The sequence below is a fragment of the Diorhabda sublineata genome, chromosome 2 (assembly GCF_026230105.1).
Source record: "Diorhabda sublineata isolate icDioSubl1.1 chromosome 2, icDioSubl1.1, whole genome shotgun sequence".
NCBI classification, from domain to species: Eukaryota; Metazoa; Arthropoda; class Insecta; order Coleoptera; family Chrysomelidae; genus Diorhabda; species Diorhabda sublineata.
In genome coordinates, this window is record NC_079475.1 from 37,491,161 (window position 1) to 37,514,605 (window position 23,445).

At 34.7% G+C, this 23,445-nt stretch overlaps 2 protein-coding genes across 7 annotated transcripts in view; one reads left to right on the forward strand and one right to left on the reverse strand.

Annotated features, from left to right (window-relative positions):
• LOC130453432 (glutathione S-transferase 1-like) overlaps positions 1 to 23,445 on the reverse strand; it is a 31,846-nt gene that overhangs the window by 2,547 nt on the left and 5,854 nt on the right. The window contains exons 2-4 of one of the 4 annotated variants that reach the window (XM_056793178.1): positions 21,944 to 22,127; positions 15,688 to 15,882; positions 14,312 to 14,634 (exon numbers count right to left, since the gene is read on the reverse strand). In XM_056793178.1, coding sequence (XP_056649156.1) covers positions 14,558 to 14,634; positions 15,688 to 15,882; positions 21,944 to 22,127 — 456 coding nt within the window. In that variant the 3' untranslated portion in view covers positions 14,312 to 14,557. Of the gene's footprint in view, positions 1 to 216; positions 313 to 5,137; positions 5,451 to 5,792; positions 5,996 to 14,311; positions 14,635 to 15,687; positions 15,883 to 21,943; positions 22,128 to 23,445 lie in introns of those variants that run through there. The other 3 variants (XM_056793175.1, XM_056793177.1, XM_056793176.1) reach the window with 3 other exon arrangements.
• Positions 912 to 23,445, forward strand: part of LOC130453431 (sprouty-related, EVH1 domain-containing protein 1) — a 47,557-nt gene continuing 25,023 nt past the window's right edge. Inside the window, exons 1-2 of one of the 3 annotated variants that reach the window (XM_056793171.1) lie at positions 912 to 1,255; positions 14,190 to 14,412. In XM_056793171.1, the coding sequence (XP_056649149.1) occupies positions 1,233 to 1,255; positions 14,190 to 14,412 (246 nt within the window). In that variant the 5' untranslated portion in view covers positions 912 to 1,232. Of the gene's footprint in view, positions 1,256 to 12,349; positions 12,457 to 14,189; positions 14,413 to 23,445 lie in introns of those variants that run through there. The other 2 variants (XM_056793174.1, XM_056793172.1) reach the window with 2 other exon arrangements.

Below are 23,445 nucleotides of genomic sequence, written 5' to 3' on the forward strand. Positions count from 1 at the left end.
CCTGTTGATATAATTATAAATTTATTGTGATTTGTAACCAACAGTACAATAGGTTGTATTACTGGTTGTCTAATGTAAGGTTGTGTAGAAATATTCGATTTAATGAAAAGTAAAACAATATTCAGAGACATACACTATTTTCTATTTAAAAAATTGTGTAATATGCAATGTTTATGATCTCTATAGATTGCCAATAGAAAACTAAAATTTACCTACCTTATCCACAGCTTAAAAATCTTTTTAAAATGTTTGAAAAAAAGTAGTTTCTGTTTATTTTAAACTCAATTTTTGTTACATGAGCTATAATTTAGTGTTTGATATGCGAATAACCGAAAAGTGAATGCGGATACTATGTGCTGGCTTACCACGGGACGGTATTTATTATTTCAATACTTTCCTAATAATTGGATGAGAATAAATCAATAAAAATTAAGGCGGGCAAATTTAAAACTTATAACCAACAAGTCGGCGCGTTAGCATGCGCACGCGTGATAATGAATTAGATGACAGCTCATGGTTGCCGAGCCTTCATAAATATTTTGTGTACTGGGTAATAAGGATATAGGTACACAATATTTATAAAAAGAAATTTTCATTCAATACGTCAGTGTGTTTTTATTAGCTCAGATACTCAGTAAAGTTTGGTATTTAAAATTTCAAATGATTTTGTATTATTTTCAATGCCAAAAGAATATTTTATTACTGTTATGGTGGCGGTACACAGAGTTTGAATGAATCTAATAATAATGACAATTTTTAATTTTCTCTCTTGATTATTCCTTATGAACATAATGTCGAGCTATTATATTTTTTATAATCGGATGTTTGACCCACTTACATATTTTGTGGAGGTGTAGATACGCCACTGAGTGATTGTTATCAATTAAACAATAAACTATTATTTTCAATAATTTTCAAGATATATAACTTCCGGTAGATAGATACGATATTCAGTTAATTGCAATAGCTCTAATACTAAGTAACAAATATTTATTTTCTTTAAAATTGTGAGATTCTACCGATTATGCAATATGGAAAGAATTAAATAAATATATTTCATGTTAGAGAATAGGGTATAGTATGGAAATGCGGCAACAGTGCACTAGTGTGAAATTAACAGTATTTTAGTTCAATGGTTGTTCCCGTGTTGATAAGTTGGATTTGATGTTGTGCAAAAATGTGGTGTTTAACAAATTGGACTTCAGGCAGTAGGATAATTCACACGACAAATCATGACCGATCCTCGTGCTGAAGAGTAAGTACATTTTGAATATTCGTATTTCGATACACCCCCGGGATTCGGGGTTGTAGTCGGCCATGATATTTCCCCAGTTTAACTTGTAGTGTTTCGTCAGGAAATGTGGTTAATTACTATTTAACAAAGCACAATTAACCAATTAAAGAGAGTATTATGAGCTGTGTTTATTACAATTCCCTTATCTGTCTAGTTTCTGTCATAACTCATAACATCATTCATTGTGAAATTGTAAAATAATCAATGGTTCCATTTTCCATTCATAATCTCACATTATGAATTCACTTTATATTGACTCGCCGGTGTTTGAAACACTTAATTATAAATCGAATGTTTATGAGTTTTCCCAGTTCCTTCGCCCACGCCTATTTTAAGTTACAGTTGCTCCTATTTTTCTGAATGAACGAGAATTTCTGAAGTTGTCCACAGTAAAATGTATACCTGAAAGTGTAGGCTGGGTCAAATAGTTTGTATATCTTTTATTTACGACTTCCCATTTTATTCTATCGCCTGTCGTCTTGCAGTGATTGTGACATCTGTTCGACCGGAAGATTTTAAATTTTTTCTTTTATTATTTTCGTTTTACCATTTGAGAGACGAGATGAAATGAAAGATTGACAGTTGATGATATGTCCCTGCTAGCGGTTTCAACTAAGGAAATCACCATGTGTATTACGTTAAGTTTAATATATAGCTGTTCTATTTTCTATTTGTGCATTTCAAATCCAAAATTAACTGTAGATGAAATAATATAGTTTTTTTCTTATATTTTGTTTCTTAACGAATATTTTATGCAAAACTAAGATTGAAATGTAAGACTAAGTGTGGAAAATGAAAAATTGTATTTTGTAGAGAATTCAAAAGTCTAATAATATTTGGGGTGTTCAAGTTACAGTATGGATAATGAAGGGATAGTTTTTTTGACATAAAAACTGTTTCTAGGTTAGGTTAACTATCTGTTAGTCGGTATAAAAATATTGGTTTGCTTGCTTACTTTCTCGTACTTTCTTTAGAATTTATTACTGATAAACTATTTGTCAAACAGCAGTAAAAACATGAAGCTATCAAACTGTCCAAACTAAACAGGAACAGGAAATGGAGCTGTAACAGTTCCAAGCAGTGAATATAAACAATAAACAGTCCAGAACAAACAATAACAAACTCTAGAAAAGCAACAGGTACAGTCCAAAAAACCTACATAACACATAAAATCTGCAAAGACAATGCCCAAATCAATTGGGACTATTTATAATAAGAGAATAAAACAAAAACAGTACAGGACAGCCTAAATAAAGCAGTTTTGCAATACAAACTGCTCAAACCAAATAGGAACGGCTTAAGCAAATACAACAAGAACATTCCAGAAAAAAATATCTTTAGTCTGGGACAACCCAAATGAAGCCAACAAGTCAAAACATAAAACCAATAGAACGAGAAGTCAGATAAAGAATTTCAAAGGAAATCGCCCAAAATAAAAGGGGAACAGTCTAAACAGACAAAGGGCAGTTCAGAATAATCCAAATAAAGCTGGGAGAGTACAGAACAACCCAAATAAATTTCGGACAGTTCAGAATAGCAAAAATAAATAATCAGGTACATTTCAGAGCAATCAAATTAAAGCATTGACAGTCCAAAGCAGCCTAAATTAAGTAGAAACTGTGTAGAACAGCCCAGTTGAAGCAGAACATAGAAAATGAAACCAAAGGATAGTAATCTAATGAAAATATTCCAAATTAAAATAAGCTAGAACAACCAAAATAGAGCATGGTAGGTCCAAAACGACCAAAATGGACAGTCTAAAGCAGCACAAATGAAGTAGAACAAATCCAGAATACCTCAATCCAAAAAGAAGCCAGGAAAAGACCAAAATAAAAGGGGAACAGTCTAAACAGACAAATCACGGTTCAGAACAATCCGAATAAAGCCGAGACAGTTCAGAGCAGCCTAAATTAATCGGGAACAGTTCAGAATATCAAAAATAAAATAAGATGAAACCAAAATAAAGTAATGGCAATCCAGAACAATGTAAATATTTAGGTAGAGAAAAGATGGGAGTAGTCCAGAATAGCAAAAATGAAACGAAAAGAGTCTAGAAAGACCGAAATGAGACAGGGCAATGAAATTATTACCTATGGAATAGAATTTTAGCAATAGGATTCCAAAATAAAGCAGTTCATAACAACCAACTTTTAATAGGGCCTAGAGCTGCCAAGATAAGGTGGGACACCAAAATATTGAAACCCGAATAATAAGCCTCAACGTCTATCTTAAATTGTTTAAATTTATTACCATTATTGTTCTCTTATTACTTTTTTATATTCTATATTGATCTCAATCACTTTTTCTATATTTATGACATGAAGTAAACTGTGTTTTCAGTTCTTTTGTAATTTATCTATGGAAGTACTTTATTTGAAAATAGAATTAAATCCAGTTAGCATTGTTGATCAGCTTTTTTAGGTGTAGGTTACGTAATACGGATTTTTAAGGTTTCAGAATCCCCGAATGGAGACCACTGAATTGAAAGTAAATTCTGTTATTTAATTATATTAACATCCATCCAACCTTTTATATAACCTCAAATTAGTAATAGATATTTAGTTTTACTGATTATTATTTATCTATTGAATGAGAATGCTATTATTCAAAATTAATATCAAATCAATATTTAGGTTTTTATTCATAATAAGGTTTCTAAATATAGTATAATATGTGAAATATTTCTGTTACATTCTATATAAAAAATAACAGTTATTAGTTTCATCTCTATAGGAAATCTCTGTCCAATAGTGATTAACAGCCAGCCTCGATGGCGTGTAATCTAACCTGTTTTTTTATGTCCACGACGAGATTGTTTCACTTACACACAGGAAATAGTAAATAATATAAAACAGGAAACCGTATCTGATTAAGCCAGCAATTATTGCTTTTTATTTTTTATACATATCGCCGACTGGAAATCCATAGGTCTTTTTATGAATGCCCGGTTGGCGCGTTCGTTCTTTGTGTATGTGTTTTTTTGTATCGAGTGATCAAACGGATATATGTTATGAATAACAGGGGCGTATCTATAGAGGTTAAGGTATCTAACTATAACCTAATTAAATATAATTGGCGGATGGTGATTGGTAAGAGATATTTATTTATTGATCGTTTTAATAATACTCTGAAATATATTGTTCTAAACGAGGGGTATGTGTTAAGGCGCGTTCTCACAAGGCGTATTTTGTTGACCGAATAAAAAGTTTTTTCTAATCTTGTGTATCGAAATAAAACATCGTTGGACAAAATTTGCCGACCTAGGCTACATCCTATTCACCACGGCATTTTTTATTCTTTCTATTAAAGAATCTCATCGTCTTGAGAGTTAGAGGTGGTTACTATTCTGTAAAGAAGGCTACTAAATGTTTCATCAATTTTAAATTGCTTGGGAATCTCTGTATAAAGATTATTAACGAGTGTTTGAGGAAGATGAGGTCGTTAAATAATCTAACAGTTGGGTAATATTCGTAGTTTTATAAAAAAAAATCTTAACCTATATTTTAGGAGTGACCGGAATGGCAATTTTTTAATACGATACGATTTATTGACTAGTACAAATACATTTTGGTAGTTTCAATAGTAAATCTCAAACGGTTATCAATAAATGAGGTAAAGAAGTAGAAAATTTAAGCAAAGTGAAATCGTTCAATTATATTTCTGACGTAACATATATTGCATAAAAACAATTTTGCAATAAAAATTGTTTTGACAGCTTATAGAACCGACTCAGGCTCGTATTTATCACGTTTTTATCAGTATGCAAATCTAGAAACTTGTTATACAGTCTGTTATATATTGTTTTTGATGCAGCCTAGAAAATGGTAGAATGAGTCTACTTACACCCTTGGTGGTAGAACTGTGAACATCAGAATGAGTGTCTTATCTCGTAAACCCCTATATATACATGCCAGCCAAGAATAATACACATAGCAATCTTCTGAAGAAAAAACCCTTCGAACTCTGCTCGAGTAGGTCGTGTTTTTATTTTTGTTGAATGTGAAGTAACGTCCCGAATAGTTCAAATGAGTGTTATTATATATTTTTACACGAAAAACGTTATTTCTACTTTTTAACATATTGCACATAATAGCTGCTTTCCATTTACACCAAAATTCAAATTATTCTCACTTGTGACGTCGTGAATCTGCACAAGCTTTAGACCGTGTGCTTTATTGAGTTTTGTAAACTCACGTTGTCATATTTTGTCATCAATATAAGCAGATAAGTACACAATACTAAATTAATGAAAACAGTCATTGATGTAAATAATCTTATCGAGAATATTAACTCACATTACGTATTCAAAGTCTCAGTTCTTATAACCAAATAATGATGTGAATTAATATTTTCGATAACCACATAAAATTCAACATTATTATTGGTGATCCAACCGTGCGTTACTTGTAGCGCAAGAAACGACACAACCTAAATAGTATTATTTCTAAAATTATTTATATCAATGACTGTTTGAAATCATTTAGTATAGTGTACTTACTTGCTTATTTTGATAACGATATCTGACAACTTGATGTCCTTAACCTCACTTTGAATTTCATTTCACAAAACTCACTAAAGCACACGGTCTGAAGCTTGTACAGATTGCGGGTAAAAATTCAGTTAGGTCTCACATGTGAGACTGAAAAGGAATGTGTATTAAACTGAATTTTGACGTTGAGTGAGAATAATCTGAAATTTGATCTAAATGTAAAGCAGCTAATATAACTATCGTGACATTGACATTATATATTGACACTTTTTTGAATACTGTTGCCAACTTAACTCGAATAAACTCCCAACCTAAATACTAGTTGTATTTACCATTGTTAATTATTACGTTGATACTAATATTTAAAAAAAAAAAACTCGAAACTATTTTACTCAAATTGTTTGTATTAATTTATGAATAATTTTCAATAATAATAGTTGAAATAAATCGTGAACTTCATTGCAGTGACGTCTGGTTTTAATAAAGGGAAACTGGTATTTACAGGAATTTTACTTATTAGGGCGACTGTGCCAGTAGCCGCCAAGTAAAGAGGAAATCTCTGTTTAAACATTTGCTAATTTGTTGTAAATTTAAAGTCAGGAAACAACGTTCTATCTCACTTTTACTTACAGGTAGGTATATTTTTTGACAGATGTCATAATTTAGATTGTACCTATCACTGTCAATATAAAACAAAATATATTGTGAAAATTGTCGTGTTTCTTCAGTAGTTTGCCATGAAAATCCTATTATCGACCAAGCGTGTTCCTATAATCGAACATACTTAGTAATTCAGTCTAAAATTTTTGACGTTTATAAAATAAATGTGTACTGCATGGTTTGAAATTTTTTTTATTTATTTAACCAAATCTACAATATTTACAAGATGCAAGTTGGGATGAATCATCGACATATTTTGGTATCTACACTTTTAAATTTTGATATGATTATTGTTTAATTTCAGTTGAAAAATATTCAAAAAAAAAGTAGAATTCTCAACAATATGAAAAGTGAATCCCGTTGGTATTAATACTATTTTCAGTTCAACGCGTCTATATATATATTTCATTAATAAACTTTTATAATATGAATCAACCTAACCACCGAACAATATAAACACGATTCAACAAAACGTTCAGAAAGATGAATCGACGAAGTGTTCGAGGACACTACTTCTCCTAGTTTCCCTTCTACTCGCATCAGAGGCGGACGAATTTGCCGAATTAGGGATTTTTTAAACATTTGTTTTAAAAAAAAACTTGAGCTGTTATATTCGTCCGGTATTTTTCGTAGGAAATCAGAAATAATAAATAAATGTGGCACACTAGCAACAAAACAACATCAACCAAAATATTCCGTTGTTAAAATAGCCTCCCGTTCTGATCTGCGGGTAGAGCCTGGTCTGGAGGACTTATCAGGCAAAAATATCTTGCCTCGACGAATATTGTATTACATTTATTGTGAAGTGCGTGATGTCAATCAATCTTTTGTCGATATTAACACCCCCAATGGCTAGCAATTGCAAGGAAAGGTTGTAACTACTGACTAGTTTCGACGTTGTCTTCAGTTCGGGTATCAGGCCCAAACGAGAGTTGTCAAACTGCTCTGATGAGGCGTAATAACGTCGAAACTAGTCAGTGGTTACAACCTCTTCTTGCAATTACGTCGATTGACATCACGCTCTTCAGAGGAGCTGTAATTCAATATTCGTTGAGGCATCAGCCAGGGAAGTAGTTGTTTTCTCATTTGAAAAACGGCAGAAGACATTTTGAATTATTGAATTTCGAAATTTCAAATTTCAGAGGTGAATAGTATATACATTTTAAACACACACACACACACACACACATATATATATATATATATATATATATATATATATATATATATATATATATATATATATGTATATATATATATATATATAAGACAATTTCCAATATATCTGTGGTTTTGGTGACACAGTCAATCAAACACAATTGTGTTTCTCTGTAAGAAAAGAGATTTATTGTTATTAACATGTAAACTAAAAATTACATGAAACAAAAGTATGCACCTATTTAGTACTAAACAAATATTTCATACCTGTAAGAAAAGAAACGACATTTAATGTTATTATTAACAATGTCTGTTCCAAAATCACAAATTAAAATAAACTTAAAAATGAAATTGTTTTCCAGCACACAATCACACAACACGACATTCGAGGTTATGCCCTGCTTCCCATCGATGACAGTGACAGATCATCTGTCACAAACGGACTTTATGTGACGTACGGCAAAATAACACGCAAAAGAAAATTATATTTTTCTTTACAATATATATATATATATATATATATATATATATATATATATATATATATATATATATATATATATATATAATTATATTTCATCATAGAAAAATAGGTCACTTATCTCTGAATAGAGAAAGACAATGACGTCAGCGATGACATTCCAGGGGAATATCGAAACACGATCCGCCATTGGTTTATATTTTTCGAAGGCGGGGTTGGAGTTCTGAAAATCAACGTGCTTGTTGATAGCGGTGGGGAAACAGTTAAAAGTGGGAGTGATATAAACGTGGTGGAATCGTAAGAGGGGTGGTTAAAAATTGCATTGTTGCAACCGAGTTTAGATTACTGCGATCGTCGTTTAGTGATATAATAAATTGTCGTTTTGAAATTATGATACTAGCATTGATGTTAATTTTAAATTATTTATTGTAACTCAAAGGATGAGTCAATATTTATATTTCCAAGTATGTTAGGATGTAGATCGTTATTTTTAAGACGACTGAACGCGGGTTAGGTTCCGATCAAGCGACCTAGTTCCGTTGCTAGCATGAATGACTGAAATAAAGGGTATCAACCCCCGGTAAAAGCTTGATTTAGGTCACGGTGTATTCAACCCTGTATGGCCCGAACTGTACACGTCATAAGTATTATCTATTTATAGCTTGGAAAATGTGCAAAGGTGGAAACAGTTTCCGGCACATAGTAAAGACATTGACATACGGGGTACGATCGAAAATGCGGCACATCTATTTGTATAGTAGCAACTGTTTCAACAAGTTCGTGATGAGAGAACAAATTATTAACGTTTGGTTTTAAACTAAAATTTAAAACTCACTTAATGTTAAAATCTTTCTCTGGGGAGATTCAGATCAGAGTTTCCGAACATCGCGTCGAATTTTCGGCGTCTTTTAATTATTTTATGATATTCATTTAGTTATATAATAGAAGTTTAATAATTCTTTATGATATTTCATCAACCCCCTCACACGGATGAAGCGTGGACTGCTTTCTATGACCGAAAAGTCAGTTACTAACATTCAGGTTATAAAAACAATTGCAAGAATGGTTCAAAGAACATTAACTTCATTGGCTACCTCATCAATTGAAATACTACCTTCAACTTCCACTTCAAGACGTCTTTGCCGACCCCTGGTCCTGCTACTGTGGACATACCCTCTTCTAAGCTTACTTATGCTTCTGAAAACAGATCAGGACCGGCGATATGTATGAAATGCCGTAAATTACAAATAAGCAAATTTTCTTTTCTGTTGTTTACACCCTAATCTCAAAACAAGCACGTCACTTGTCATTATTGCCGGTTATTAGCGTCAATAATCGAATCAAGCGGGAATTTTAAATGCTGGATCTTATGTTTCTAACTGATATTTGGCCTTGATTTTGTCCTACTTGGTGCGATCAGATTTAAAACTTCACACACCCGTCAAAGACTCACGAAATTTCAATAATTCGATCAAAATATCTGATTACATTGAGTATATTCGACATATTTTTACTTATATCCTGTACTTGAGGGTATGAAACATACAGATAGTTGGCGAACTACGTAAGCCCGCAGTACCAGACTTACAAAATCGAGATTCAACTATCAACACATCTGTACATATTAAAAACTAGTTCGAAATAACAAATTGCACTAAAATGCAAAAATAAAATACAGTTTCCATCACCAAGAAAAAAGATTTTAGAGTTAGTTGTACTAAAAAGTAATAAATAAATGATAGTTTTTGAAAAATACGGTTAACCAATACGTAAACGTCTATTAAGACGGCAACTATTATTGTGTTGTTTCTTTGTTAGGCCGGAAACTTTTCAGATAATGCTGGTACTATAATTAAAATTTTTCTTCTTTCCAATAATCTTATATTCGTTTTCTTCAATTTAAAAATGTTAGATACCGATCGAGAACGTAACTAGATACTCCATGTTCTTTTCCAACAATGAAATTCTAAATATAGCCACGTCTCCGTCCGGGGAAGGGAATATAGGGTCGAGATCGACCTATTTTGAGTATGGGGTTGACGCCCTATAGCTAGGCCATTCATACCTTTAAGTAGGTCACTGGAACTCGTCGGCCCCCTTCGAATAGCTCTCGGTGACGTCAGTAAATGACCCCCTCGATTATTTTCCCCTGAATTTTCGCTGCCGCGCACTGTTGACGTCACCGTCGACCCATTTTTCCTTCGAATTTCCTTAATTTTTTAATTGTGTTGAAACACCAAAATTACTCTCGATACATCATCGTGAATAAATGTATAATTGTTCTCGTGAAAACTGTGTTAAATATTTACTTTCTTCTAATTTAGTTTCGCCAGAACTGCTCTTAATTAACTTCATTGCAACAATTACTCCGGTAATTGCGTAAAAAAATTTGGGACGACTAAATATACACAATCATCCGAATTGCCACCTCAATTACCTAACGTTTTTCGTTGGATGATATTACGGGGAAGTATAAAAGAGATGGAAGTAAATATATGAATCAACTAACCGTTTCCATGAAGTACATATCAGATGTTTTCGTTTCGTGGACCATTTCGCAACACCCTTTGATTTAAATCAACTGTGGAAAATTTTCCCAAAATCTTCCTATCTGTGACGTCATTACACCATTTGCCGTAATCGTCACGTAGTGAGTTGAGGACAAAAGGTGTTGAAGGTTGTCTTTACAGGACCGGCAAAAGCGTTTAGTTATTTGAATCTCAACTACTTATGTAGTTAAAAATCATTTTGTGTAATTATAACCTTTAAATTTCTTCAAAAACGTAGATAGCAATTTGATATTGAAGCAAACTTCCAACGATTGGCCTTGTGATTTATTTATGGTCATCGTTAAGTCCATACATAGTATTTTCCCTTTATGATTGTTGCCTCAATGACGTTATTCAGTCGAGGTTGATCAATGTTACTCAGCATGCTGATAACTGATCCTACGTTTAACCGCGAAATGATAATCCAAACAATTCCAGTGGATTTAAAAACTCCGTGGGATCGTTGACTACGTCATCTTGGTTCATAACGGTGTCTACTGATTTGAAGGAAACCGACTGCCCCGGAAGAAAATTCTGAATGTTCGTATTGAGATCTTCGACATCTCTGTTTTTCGCCGCCAATATTGCTCGTTCTCCCAACCAATTATGATTATTGAACTGTTGCGCCAAATCTGGGAAAACACGCTGAAGAAGCTCCTCTTTTGAGTCTGTTATGTGACTGAAATCTGAGGTAATGTGATGAATCCTGTCGAGGTGTCTACTTTATTATTTCCAATGTCTAACAACACTTTCATTAGATGAAAAGACCTTTAGTTTCATATTCTTCCGTTTTATATTATATTTACCGCTTGCCTACACTGAACTAAATACTGTATAGTCGAAAAATCCGAAGAAGCGACGGTTCCGGGGGGAAATTTCGTACTTAATCTCTTAAAAACAAAATTCGCGATAAATCTGGAAATAATAAGGTCTAAAATCGATCAAATAATTGAATTGGTAAATCTTCTTTTTTTACTTTTGACAGTAACCATAAAACAACGTAGATCATAGATCATAAATAGAACGTTTGTATTCGTTCGAACGCACTGAGGTTTATTTGACAGTTTGTTGTCTTCTTTTTTGCTCTTGACAGCGACCATAGAATAAAGTAGATCATAGGACAGGTAAAAAGAAACAGTTTACTTTAGTTGAAGCGTGTTTAACATAAGAATAACGTAGACAATAAACACATGAAAAGTTGAAACGCACCCGAGCTTATTTGATAGTTTGTTGTGGAAACGGTACTACTCTCGATTTTCCACATACAATAATTTATAGTATATGTTTTAATTTAAAAATATGACTTCATTATTAATTTTATTTAACGTAAAATCGTCATTTTGAAGACTATTTTTATAGGGTGTGTTAAATATCCCATTTTGATTATTAACAATCGACAACGCTTTCCCGCGAATAACAAAATCGTATCAATGAACACTCCGGGATCGATCGGATGCAGGTTTTCCCGGAAAATTCGAAATGAAAATCCAAAATGGGCCGATGAACCTAACACCTAGTTACCTACATTTCATCCACACGTGGACTGCATCGCGGGGTGCGAGAGGGGCGCTAGGAGATTTCGGCGGTGGTGGGAATCTCTCGGTGTATGACGTCAATGGGGCTCTGCGCCCTCATTCAAGGGGAGTTTTCTCTCTCCGGTTATCGGCAGTTTATGACCGAGTAATTGAAGGAGTTTCATCTAGAAGATACAAGTGCTGTAGGTGTTTGCTTTTAACTTGTGAAGTTTTCTTTACTAGTGTTTCCAACATATTACGAAGGTGGATATTGATACTGATGAAGATATGAAAATACAAGCCAATAATGTGTGAGTTTCTTTCTGGTATTTTTGAACATATATTTTTCTAATCACCGTTTCTTTGGCGATAGCATAGATTAGTGATTGGGGTTTAAACCGGTTTTCTAGGAATCGGCATAAAACTAAAATTCATATGGGGGCTTGACGGGATCCATCTCTCTCATCAATTGACACAAATGCTTATTAGAAGTATAAAAATTTTGTACAAGTTGTATATTATGATATAAAGAGGGTATAATAGCGTAGTTGAGAGTAAATCTGATTCTGGTCTTTGCAAGAAACACTAGAATAAATATAGATCGAATATTGAAAATGTGTTGAAAAAATATCGAGATTGCAGAAGACTGATCATCAAGAGACCTAGATTAAGTTAAAAGATATTCAAGATTTAGAAGAACTGTTGAATGACTGAAATTGGGATCGATATCTTCAGAAAACTGCCCATATCGTACTCACAGATCGAATTGTGGGGAAAAATGAAGAGGCAAAAAAGTCAAGACCTTTATAGGTATGACATATCTCTCAAAATTGTAAGCGGAAATGCTGCAGCTTCCCGAAAGGAGTGGCAAATATTGGTAGGTCTAATGACAGGGCACCATAAGGGCCGCTGACCAGGACTGTCGATTCTGGGAGCAACCGTCAAGCTCTTATTAACACGAGGATGATAGGTATTTGACCTAGTAGAAGAACCTTGCTTCAAAACTAGCGAAGTCTGGAAGATTCTACAATTTTAATGAGCTCCCATGGGTTAGAGCGACGAAGTGGACTAATTCGAGAAGTATTCTTGCGCCAGACAGCACCATTTAAAAATAATTCCATCCTAAGCACTGTAGAAGAATCTTTTTATTATTATACTGTTGAACGATCTTTCAGTACCCTTCGAAAGGTAAAGACCCGACTTAGAAGTACAATGGGAGAGGAGAGATTGACTGGATTGTATTTGATTCATCGGAAATTTTGAACAAGTTTTCCGCAATTTTCCAATTCCAAGACATGTAGTAACTAAAAATTTCAAGCAATTAATTGCTAAAGAAAGTAAAGTAAATTTTACAACCTGAACGATCATGGCTTGTTCCCTCCCAGTTTTGATCCTGGGAGTAACAGTAAAAACTAAAGGTGACGAATTTAAAACAGTTAGACATCTAGGGAGATCTAAAACATCTCAAAGGTAGCGAAACTAAGGATTTATAGGACAGTTATACTGGCAATGGTACTATATGGTACAGTGAATGCTGGATCGTGGATAAGAAGGAGAAAAACAGGCTGAATGCATGGGAGAGATTTGTGTTTTGGAGGGATATGACTGCGGTAAGATGAATAGAGAAGAACGAATCAAAGGTTATATGGTTACGCAGAGATCGGCTTCATAGAGAGGGTATGGAGCAAGAATGAAGGAAAATAAGTGAGGCGAAGAAGAGGGCGTCCACGTGGCGAGTAGCCAGATGCAGAAGACTGTAAGGAATTGAAGAAAATCAAACTTCAAGCCTATAAAGCAAAATTTTTTGATAAAGACTGAAATTAGACGAAGCGTCAAAATTTTCATCGATTTTTTATTAAACAAACTAATTTTATAACAGAACATACCTAAATTCTTTAAAACACATTTTAAATGCGATCATGTCAAAATTTTCTTGGATAATTTTCTCAAAATCATGTTTGATCTCATTCTCAACGATGTCCACTGTCGAATATTGTTTTAATGTTCGTATAATATATTAATTTGAATACATTTTCGTTTCCAGTGGCAATTATTTGGTGCGCGTGCGTGCGCAGGTGATGTCAAGGGATGACAGCTCGGGTGGATGGGTACCGTTGGGTGGCGGAGGACTCAGCAACGTTTCCGTACGAAAGAGGCCGCGCCCGACGCCATCTAGTGGCGGCGGAGGACAATTGTCCAACGACGCCCAACCTACCAAACCCAAGCACGACTATCTCATTTATGGAAAAAGGATAAGCGATAATTCGGTAAGGATCTTTATTTTAATAAAACTTTCTTTATATTGGTATTTTTTTAATACATTTAGCCGCCATACGAAGTGTGACTACTAAGAAACGAGACTAGCTCTGTTACTGAATAAGTACGCATGCGCCTAATCTTTGGAATGCGATGTTAATCGTGTCTGTAGACAAACCAGTGTAGCTGCTGCCTTCGTTTGTGTATAGGTGTTGTTGTTTTCTTTGTCTTTGCTAAAAATGATCGACGTAAAAATAGACCAATTGTAGTGAAATTTCGAAAGGAATATATAATTTATTGGAAAAAGGGAGCGGGAATGATTGTTTGTCGCGCCTTCGTTTTTTTGAATGGTACAAGCGTTGGCTTGTAAGATGTTGAAGTTGATTCATGTTCGGGTCGTCCTCACACGTCAAAAACGAACGAAAATATTGAAAAAGTCTGTAATCTTGTTCCATCTGACCGTCGAGAAGTATGCGTGCGAAAAAATATTTGTATTGACAGTTTGAAAGCGATTTGGAATGACGCAAACTTATTAGAAAAGGTAATAACATGTGGCGAATCTTGGCATGATCCTAAAACGAAGCGCCATTCATGTACTGGAAGAGTCCAATTCTCTAAGAACCGGAAAAACGAAATGGAGCAAATCGAAGTTCAAAACAATGATGATTGTTTTCTCCGATAATCATGGAATTATATACCTTCACTGAACTTTGTATAAATAAGAAAATACGAACGGAATTATGGAAGGCTTTTTCAACAAGTCAATGCGCCAGCTAATTCCGCAATATCCGTTAAGAGATTTCCAGCAAAATGTTAAATCGACCACCCTATTCGCTGGATCTTGCACCATGCGACTTCTATCTCTTTCTTAAGGCCAAATATGCACGGAAAGGAACAAAATTTGAGTCAGTTGACGCTGTGAAAGAAAAAGCGGTGCGTGTCTTGAAGGAATTGCCAGAAAAAAAACTTGCTGCACTATTTCAATAAATGGGAGATTCTCTTGGAGCGATCCAGGGATAGAAGAAGGGTATATATTGAAGGCGATAATAAATAAATATACGCAATATCAAAATAAAACGTTTTATATCACCAGTGTCGTTATTTAATAGCCACATCTCGTAATCACCAATATGTTATTAACTTGAACTATTTAGGGAAAAATAAAGGTTATATTATATTATAAATAATAAAATAATACAAAATTAATATCAAAAAACAAAGTACAAAAAAATGAATTCAAGCGAGACGACTTTTCATCATATTAGAGTAAATTTCCAATCCCTCACCGTTGGCTTCTTTATAATAAGGTAATTGTTCCATTTTCGTTATCCATTCGGAAATTTTGGGATAACGATTTGCTGCTATCGGTACTAGAACGTTTGCCGAAGTTACCGTAGCCACTAGACTGAAATCTGCTATTGTCATCTTATCACCTGCAGCATATTCCGAAGTTTCCAAAATTGTTTCCAAGAAATTGTAACCTAAAACAAATAATGAAGGAAATAGGGTGAATGAAACAGAGACTAGTTCGTCATCAGTCCTCAATAAAGCCCCGTTCCCACGTGGCACGCGCGCGTGGCTCACGCATTCGTTGAAGACGATCCGTCTGAACGATGGACGCTCCATACCAAACGTGTTTGATTTTCAGGTGAATACGACCGTTGCTAGCCAGATTCTGACGAATCGGCACGGGTGATTATTTACAAGATGTCTGAGCCATCAATTAACTATTATAATTGGTACACGAAACAAATATTCCAAACTTTTGAAAGAGTCTCCAGTAGCTAAGTAGCGTAGCGTAATTTACAGTTTTATTTTAGAGCTCAAAGCTTGTTGGCGTCTGATTTTAAAATATGTTTCGATACACGTTCCAGGAGATAATCAAACTGTTATGCAGACATTCGTAATAGGTTTTTAAAATCTTCATGGTGATTAATCCTTAGCTAATGGTCAACGAAATGTTGAGCCCGTGAATTTCTTTTCAGTAGCCACTTCTTCATCCAATAACGACTTTTCTTCCATTTCCTTATCTTTCCACGTAACTGTATCAATCTTTCACTTAAAAGTGTGCGACTGTGTATGAAAGGTCCACGACATCCAGCTGGTTCGCTGACCATCTCCACTCCAGTCGTGAGCCACCACAGTGAGTACAGAAGAGTGGTACGAAATTATTCGAAAATTTTCAATAACTGACCAATCGTTCGTACAAATCTTCATGCACGCGTCAGTGACAAATCACAACAAGCTTTATACAAGTTTCAACTTGCTGCTTCGATCCATTTTAATACAGTAGAGCTCGAACGACCACTCAGTTGAGTTATTTCGTTGCTTACGGTGGTTTGTGTCCATCATTTTCAATAATTTAGATTTTCGAAATTTTACATTATCCTAATATTTGCCTTGCGATGATTGTAACGCTGTTTACATAGGACAAACATCTCAGTATTTAGAAAATAGATTAAAAGGTCATCGATAATTATAATAATTTGATATGTAATAAAATTCATGTTGAGGGTAATCTATTGATTAATATAAATAAGAAACTTGTCGTATTTTGATAAATATCGTAAAGTTTAGGTAGGTCAGATCAGAAAATATTCTGAACAAATCACGCGCATTGGAAACGTTCAGAAGATATTGAGAATTTTTTCTAAATGTGTTGGCAAACAAAGTTTCAAATTAGTTAACACATCAATCAAAAAGTCGTGTGACTAACTAAGAAAAACACATATTTTTTGCCAAAAATCGATTTTATTCATCTCCTTCAAGAGCAGTACAATCATTTCAACTATTGTCTAACTTCTCGGCGCCGTGCTTATCTAAGGATTTGTCTTTTTCCTCAAAATAGGTTTCAGTTTTAGGAATTGAGTTGAATGTCTTGCCAGCGAGCGTTTTTTTTTGAGATCTGAGAATAGCCAATAGTCACTGGAGGCCAGATCTGGACTATGCGGTGGATGAGGAAGCAATTCGGAGTGTAATTCGTTCAATTTAACCATCGTAACCATCTTCTTGTAAATCGGTTAATTGTCTCTGTGAAACAATGTTTGTTTCTTCGACATATGAGGCTGTTTTTCCTTTATTTTCGCTTTCAAACGATCCAAAAACTCTATATAATATTAGCTATTGATTTTCTCTCCATTTAGAGATAATCGATGAACAATATTCCAAGCGCACCCCAAAATACTGAAGCCATAACCTTCTTAGCCGACTATTGTGCCTTTGTACATTTCGGACGTGGTTCACCGGCAGCAGTGCACTCAGATGATGATCGTTTTGATTCCAGAGTGAAGTGATGTATCCATGTTTCATCCATTGTCACATATCGACCCAAATAATCTAATTTATTACGTGTAAACATGACCAAACAACGATAATCAACACATGATTTTTTTTTGAATCCATTGTTTTGAAAATAACAAAAAGTAGTATCACTTTTTTCTGACCAATGGAAATGTCATTAAATTTTACACATTGTCTTTTGACAGTTGGTACTTCGTAAACGTCAAATGGATTTGACAATGGCAGCACCATTTGTGTGTCAGTCACACGACTTATTGAATGATGTTATATTTTAACAATGGAACGCCGCTGAATACGGCAGAATCCTTTGTTATTCCTATTTTTTACTATATTTTTAGTTCTTTCAATTAAGAATAGAACTACCATACAAACCTCTACGTTCTGGGGGACATATCGAATACAACGATCGCGCGTTGAGTATTATTTTGTAATATTAAAACTTATGTAATAAATACATTTAAATAATTTTTTTAAAATCTGCTTGTTGATACTGAAAATCAAGTTTGTGTACAACTTCTAGGTATCAATTGAAATAATTGATTGTATAGATGAAGTGTTTTCATCACACTTTATCAAGTACCAATATCGACAGAAGATAGGTAATAATTTAGTTATACGAGGTACGGCTATTGAATAATTAAATATATGATTACTTTTTCCATATTTATGAGACTCAATACCTTCATTAAGTTTCTAAAGGACAGCTTTACTATCCATCTCTCCAACCAAAATCAGCATCTTTCCTTTTGCTGGATCTTATACCGTGAAGTTTCGGTTTCCAAAGGTGAAATCCACTTTTCGAATAGTTTGAAATTGGAAAATAAAAGCGATACACATCATGGAGAGTTTGTATTAGATCTAAAGATAACTAACTACCCAAAGAAAGACAAATCGTGGTTTATCCACCATCTGAATCGTTTCTGTCTGACCAAACTCGGCATCACTCCATTCTCTGGATCTTATACCGTGAAGTTTCGGTTTCCAAAGGTGAAATCCACTTTTCGAATAGTTTGAAATTGGAAAATAAAAGCGATACACATCATGGAGAGTTTGTTTTAGATCTAAAGATAACTAACTACCCAAAGAAAGACAAATCGTGGTTTATCCACCATCTGAATCGTTTCTGTCTGACCAAACTCGGCATCACTCAATTCGCTGCATCTTATACCGTGAAGTTTCGGTTTCCAAAGGTGAAATCCACTTTTCGAATAGTTTGAAATTGGAAAATAAAAGCGATACACATCATGGAGAGTTTGTATTAGATCTAAAGATAACTAACTACCCAAAGAAAGACAAATCGTGGTTTATCCACCATCTGAATCGTTTCTGTCTGACCAAACTCGGCATCACTCCATTCTCTGGATCTTATACCGTGAAGTTTCGGTTTCCAAAGGTGAAATCCACTTTTCGAATAGTTTGAAATTGGAAAATAAAAGCGATACACATCATGGAGAGTTTGTATTAGATCTAAAGATAACTAACTACCCAAAGAAAGACAAATCGTGGTTTATCCACCATCTGAATCGTTTCTGTCTGACCAAACTCGGCATCACTCCATTCTCTGGATCTTATACCGTGAAGTTTCGGTTTCCAAAGGTGAAATCCACTTTTCGAATAGTTTGAAATTGGAAAATAAAAGCGATACACATCATGGAGAGTTTGTTTTAGATCTAAAGATAACTAACTACCCAAAGAAAGACAAATCGTGGTTTATCCACCATCTGAATCGTTTCTGTCTGACCAAACTCGGCATCACTCCATTCTCTGGATCTTATACCGTGAAGTTTCGGTTTCCAAAGGTGAAATCCACTTTTCGAATAGTTTGAAATTGGAAAATAAAAGCGATACACATCATGGAGAGTTTGTTTTAGATCTAAAGATAACTAACTACCCAAAGAAAGACAAATCGTGGTTTATCCACCATCTGAATCGTTTCTGTCTGACCAAACTCGGCATCACTCCATTCTCTGGATCTTATACCGTGAAGTTTCGGTTTCCAAAGGTGAAATCCACTTTTCGAATAGTTTGAAATTGGAAAATAAAAGCGATACACATCATGGAGAGTTTGTATTAGATCTAAAGATAACTAACTACCCAAAGAAAGACAAATCGTGGTTTATCCACCATCTGAATCGTTTCTGTCTGACCAAACTCGGCATCACTCCATTCTCTGGATCTTATACCGTGAAGTTTCGGTTTCCAAAGGTGAAATCCACTTTTCGAATAGTTTGAAATTGGAAAATAAAAGCGATACACATCATGGAGAGTTTGTATTAGATCTAAAGATAACTAACTACCCAAAGAAAGACAAATCGTGGTTTATCCACCATCTGAATCGTTTCTGTCTGACCAAACTCGGCATCACTCCATTCTCTGGATCTTATACCGTGAAGTTTCGGTTTCCAAAGGTGAAATCCACTTTTCGAATAGTTTGAAATTGGAAAATAAAAGCGATACACATCATGGAGAGTTTGTTTTAGATCTAAAGATAACTAACTACCCAAAGAAAGACAAATCGTGGTTTATCCACCATCTGAATCGTTTCTGTCTGACCAAACTCGGCATCACTCCATTCTCTGGATCTTATACCGTGAAGTTTCGGTTTCCAAAGGTGAAATCCACTTTTCGAATAGTTTGAAATTGGAAAATAAAAGCGATACACATCATGGAGAGTTTGTTTTAGATCTAAAGATAACTAACTACCCAAAGAAAGACAAATCGTGGTTTATCCACCATCTGAATCGTTTCTGTCTGACCAAACTCGGCATCACTCCATTCTCTGGATCTTATACCGTGAAGTTTCGGTTTCCAAAGGTGAAATCCACTTTTCGAATAGTTTGAAATTGGAAAATAAAAGCGATACACATCATGGAGAGTTTGTATTAGATCTAAAGATAACTAACTACCCAAAGAAAGACAAATCGTGGTTTATCCACCATCTGAATCGTTTCTGTCTGACCAAACTCGGCATCACTCCATTCTCTGGATCTTATACCGTGAAGTTTCGGTTTCCAAAGGTGAAATCCACTTTTCGAATAGTTTGAAATTGGAAAATAAAAGCGATACACATCATGGAGAGTTTGTATTAGATCTAAAGATAACTAACTACCCAAAGAAAGACAAATCGTGGTTTATCCACCATCTGAATCGTTTCTGTCTGACCAAACTCGGCATCACTCCATTCTCTGGATCTTATACCGTGAAGTTTCGGTTTCCAAAGGTGAAATCCACTTTTCGAATAGTTTGAAATTGGAAAATAAAAGCGATACACATCATGGAGAGTTTGTATTAGATCTAAAGATAACTAACTACCCAAAGAAAGACAAATCGTGGTTTATCCACCATCTGAATCGTTTCTGTCTGACCAAACTCGGCATCACTCCATTCTCTGGATCTTATACCGTGAAGTTTCGGTTTCCAAAGGTGAAATCCACTTTTCGAATAGTTTGAAATTGGAAAATAAAAGCGATACACATCATGGAGAGTTTGTATTAGATCTAAAGATAACTAACTACCCAAAGAAAGACAAATCGTGGTTTATCCACCATCTGAATCGTTTCTGTCTGACCAAACTCGGCATCACTCCATTCTCTGGATCTTATACCGTGAAGTTTCGGTTTCCAAAGGTGAAATCCACTTTTCGAATAGTTTGAAATTGGAAAATAAAAGCGATACACATCATGGAGAGTTTGTTTTAGATCTAAAGATAACTAACTACCCAAAGAAAGACAAATCGTGGTTTATCCACCATCTGAATCGTTTCTGTCTGACCAAACTCGGCATCACTCCATTCTCTGGATCTTATACCGTGAAGTTTCGGTTTCCAAAGGTGAAATCCACTTTTCGAATAGTTTGAAATTGGAAAATAAAAGCGATACACATCATGGAGAGTTTGTATTAGATCTAAAGATAACTAACTACCCAAAGAAAGACAAATCGTGGTTTATCCACCATCTGAATCGTTTCTGTCTGACCAAACTCGGCATCACTCCATTCTCTGGATCTTATACCGTGAAGTTTCGGTTTCCAAAGGTGAAATCCACTTTTCGATAGTTTGAAATTGGAAAATAAAAGCGGCACTCGTCGTCAAGTAGTTTTTTTCTACGTCTACTGATAAAAATGTTGAATCATTTTTTTAATATTTAATAGTCGTCAAAGATTGTTGTAGACACAATAAAAAGGAAAAAAATAAATTGTAACCCTGACAAAAAATAAAGTGACAAAACAAACATTGGTACTAACCTTCAATTACTTTGGCAGCTTTTTCTTTGTTGACCGTTTTGGCGCCTTCTTTCAATATAGAACGAACTATGTCAGCGTTTCTGGGGAAAATTATTCCCGCTTCTAGGAACAATCTTTGATGTACTATTGCTCTTTTAGCCGCATCCCTAGGATATAAATCTGTGTTTTGTTGATATTTTTCGATCTATAAATAATAAAACATGGAATAACTTATGTATAAAAAGTGCGCTTGGGCTAAACTCCAACAATTGCTGTCGTCTTCAAACCTTGTGCTCTAAACGTAGTAAACAAATCGGTATAGCCGTATCCGGCATTCGCATCAGAATATAGCATTTAATCGTTTTAAAAATTTTAAAAACCGTATCTGAAATTTGAAATTCGTTGATGGAAGATTACGACCGTTAATATTTTCACGTGCACGTTTCTTTAAGTTGACCGAAAAGACGTTCTAGATGATTCTAGCCTATTCTACTTCGCCTTGTTTTTCAAAAGTTTTCTAGCATCTCATTGTCGTGCGATTTACATCCTTTACCTAAAGTGGAAGATATATATTAAAAGGAATAAGATTTCAGTCCGTTGAAACTGTTTTAAACATGGAGCTTTCTAGAGAGAATGAAATAAGAATTTATAAATTCAAAATAGTATATCAAAATGTCAATAGAAATTGGAAATTTGTTCTAAGGAAATCCAAGAGGTTGTTCTTTGATTCTAAATTGCCTAAAGTATCCGTAGATTCTCCAAATTAACTTACATCGGCCCTGTATAAAACAGTATTTTATTGACGACATTGATAATTGAAAAATAAAGGGTTTTCCAATAAGAGGTGTTATTTTGAACAGCCCGCTATTTCGGTAAATGTCACTTTTGAAGCTGTCATTTTTTGACATTTGACAAGTAGAAACTACGCCATTAATGAAAATGGAACGATACACGCTTCAACAACGCAATGAAATTGACTACAAAAATGGTGAAAGTTTGGCAGAGACGGTTCGTAAAACTAAAACATTTTTGGGTCGACGTGAAGCACCTTCTCGGACCGCAATACAGAAATCGGTGGAAAAATTTGAGGACAGGTTAGTGATGTGAAGAATAAAACCCGTGGACGTCGCTCAAGAGCAACTGAGAATATTGCTGCTGTAGCCCAAAGTGTTGAAGGAAACCCAGGTTTGTCCATTCCTCGTCGTTCTTTGGAATTAGCCATTCCACAAACGTCATTTCACCGTATTCTGCATAAAGACTTGAGTCTTAAGGCCTATAAAGTGCAGTTAACACAAGAACTCAATCCGACCGTTCATCAACAACGTCGTGTCTTTGCTGATTGGGTCCTTGAAATGCATGAAAATCATCTTAACTGATGAGGCCCATTTCCACCTTGGTGGTTACGTCAATAAACAAAATTGTCGAATCTGGTGCTCGGAAAACCCAAGAGTTATTGTTGAAAATCCTCTCCATCATCAACGCGTGACTGTTTGGTGCGGTTTATGGTCTGGCGGTGTCATTGG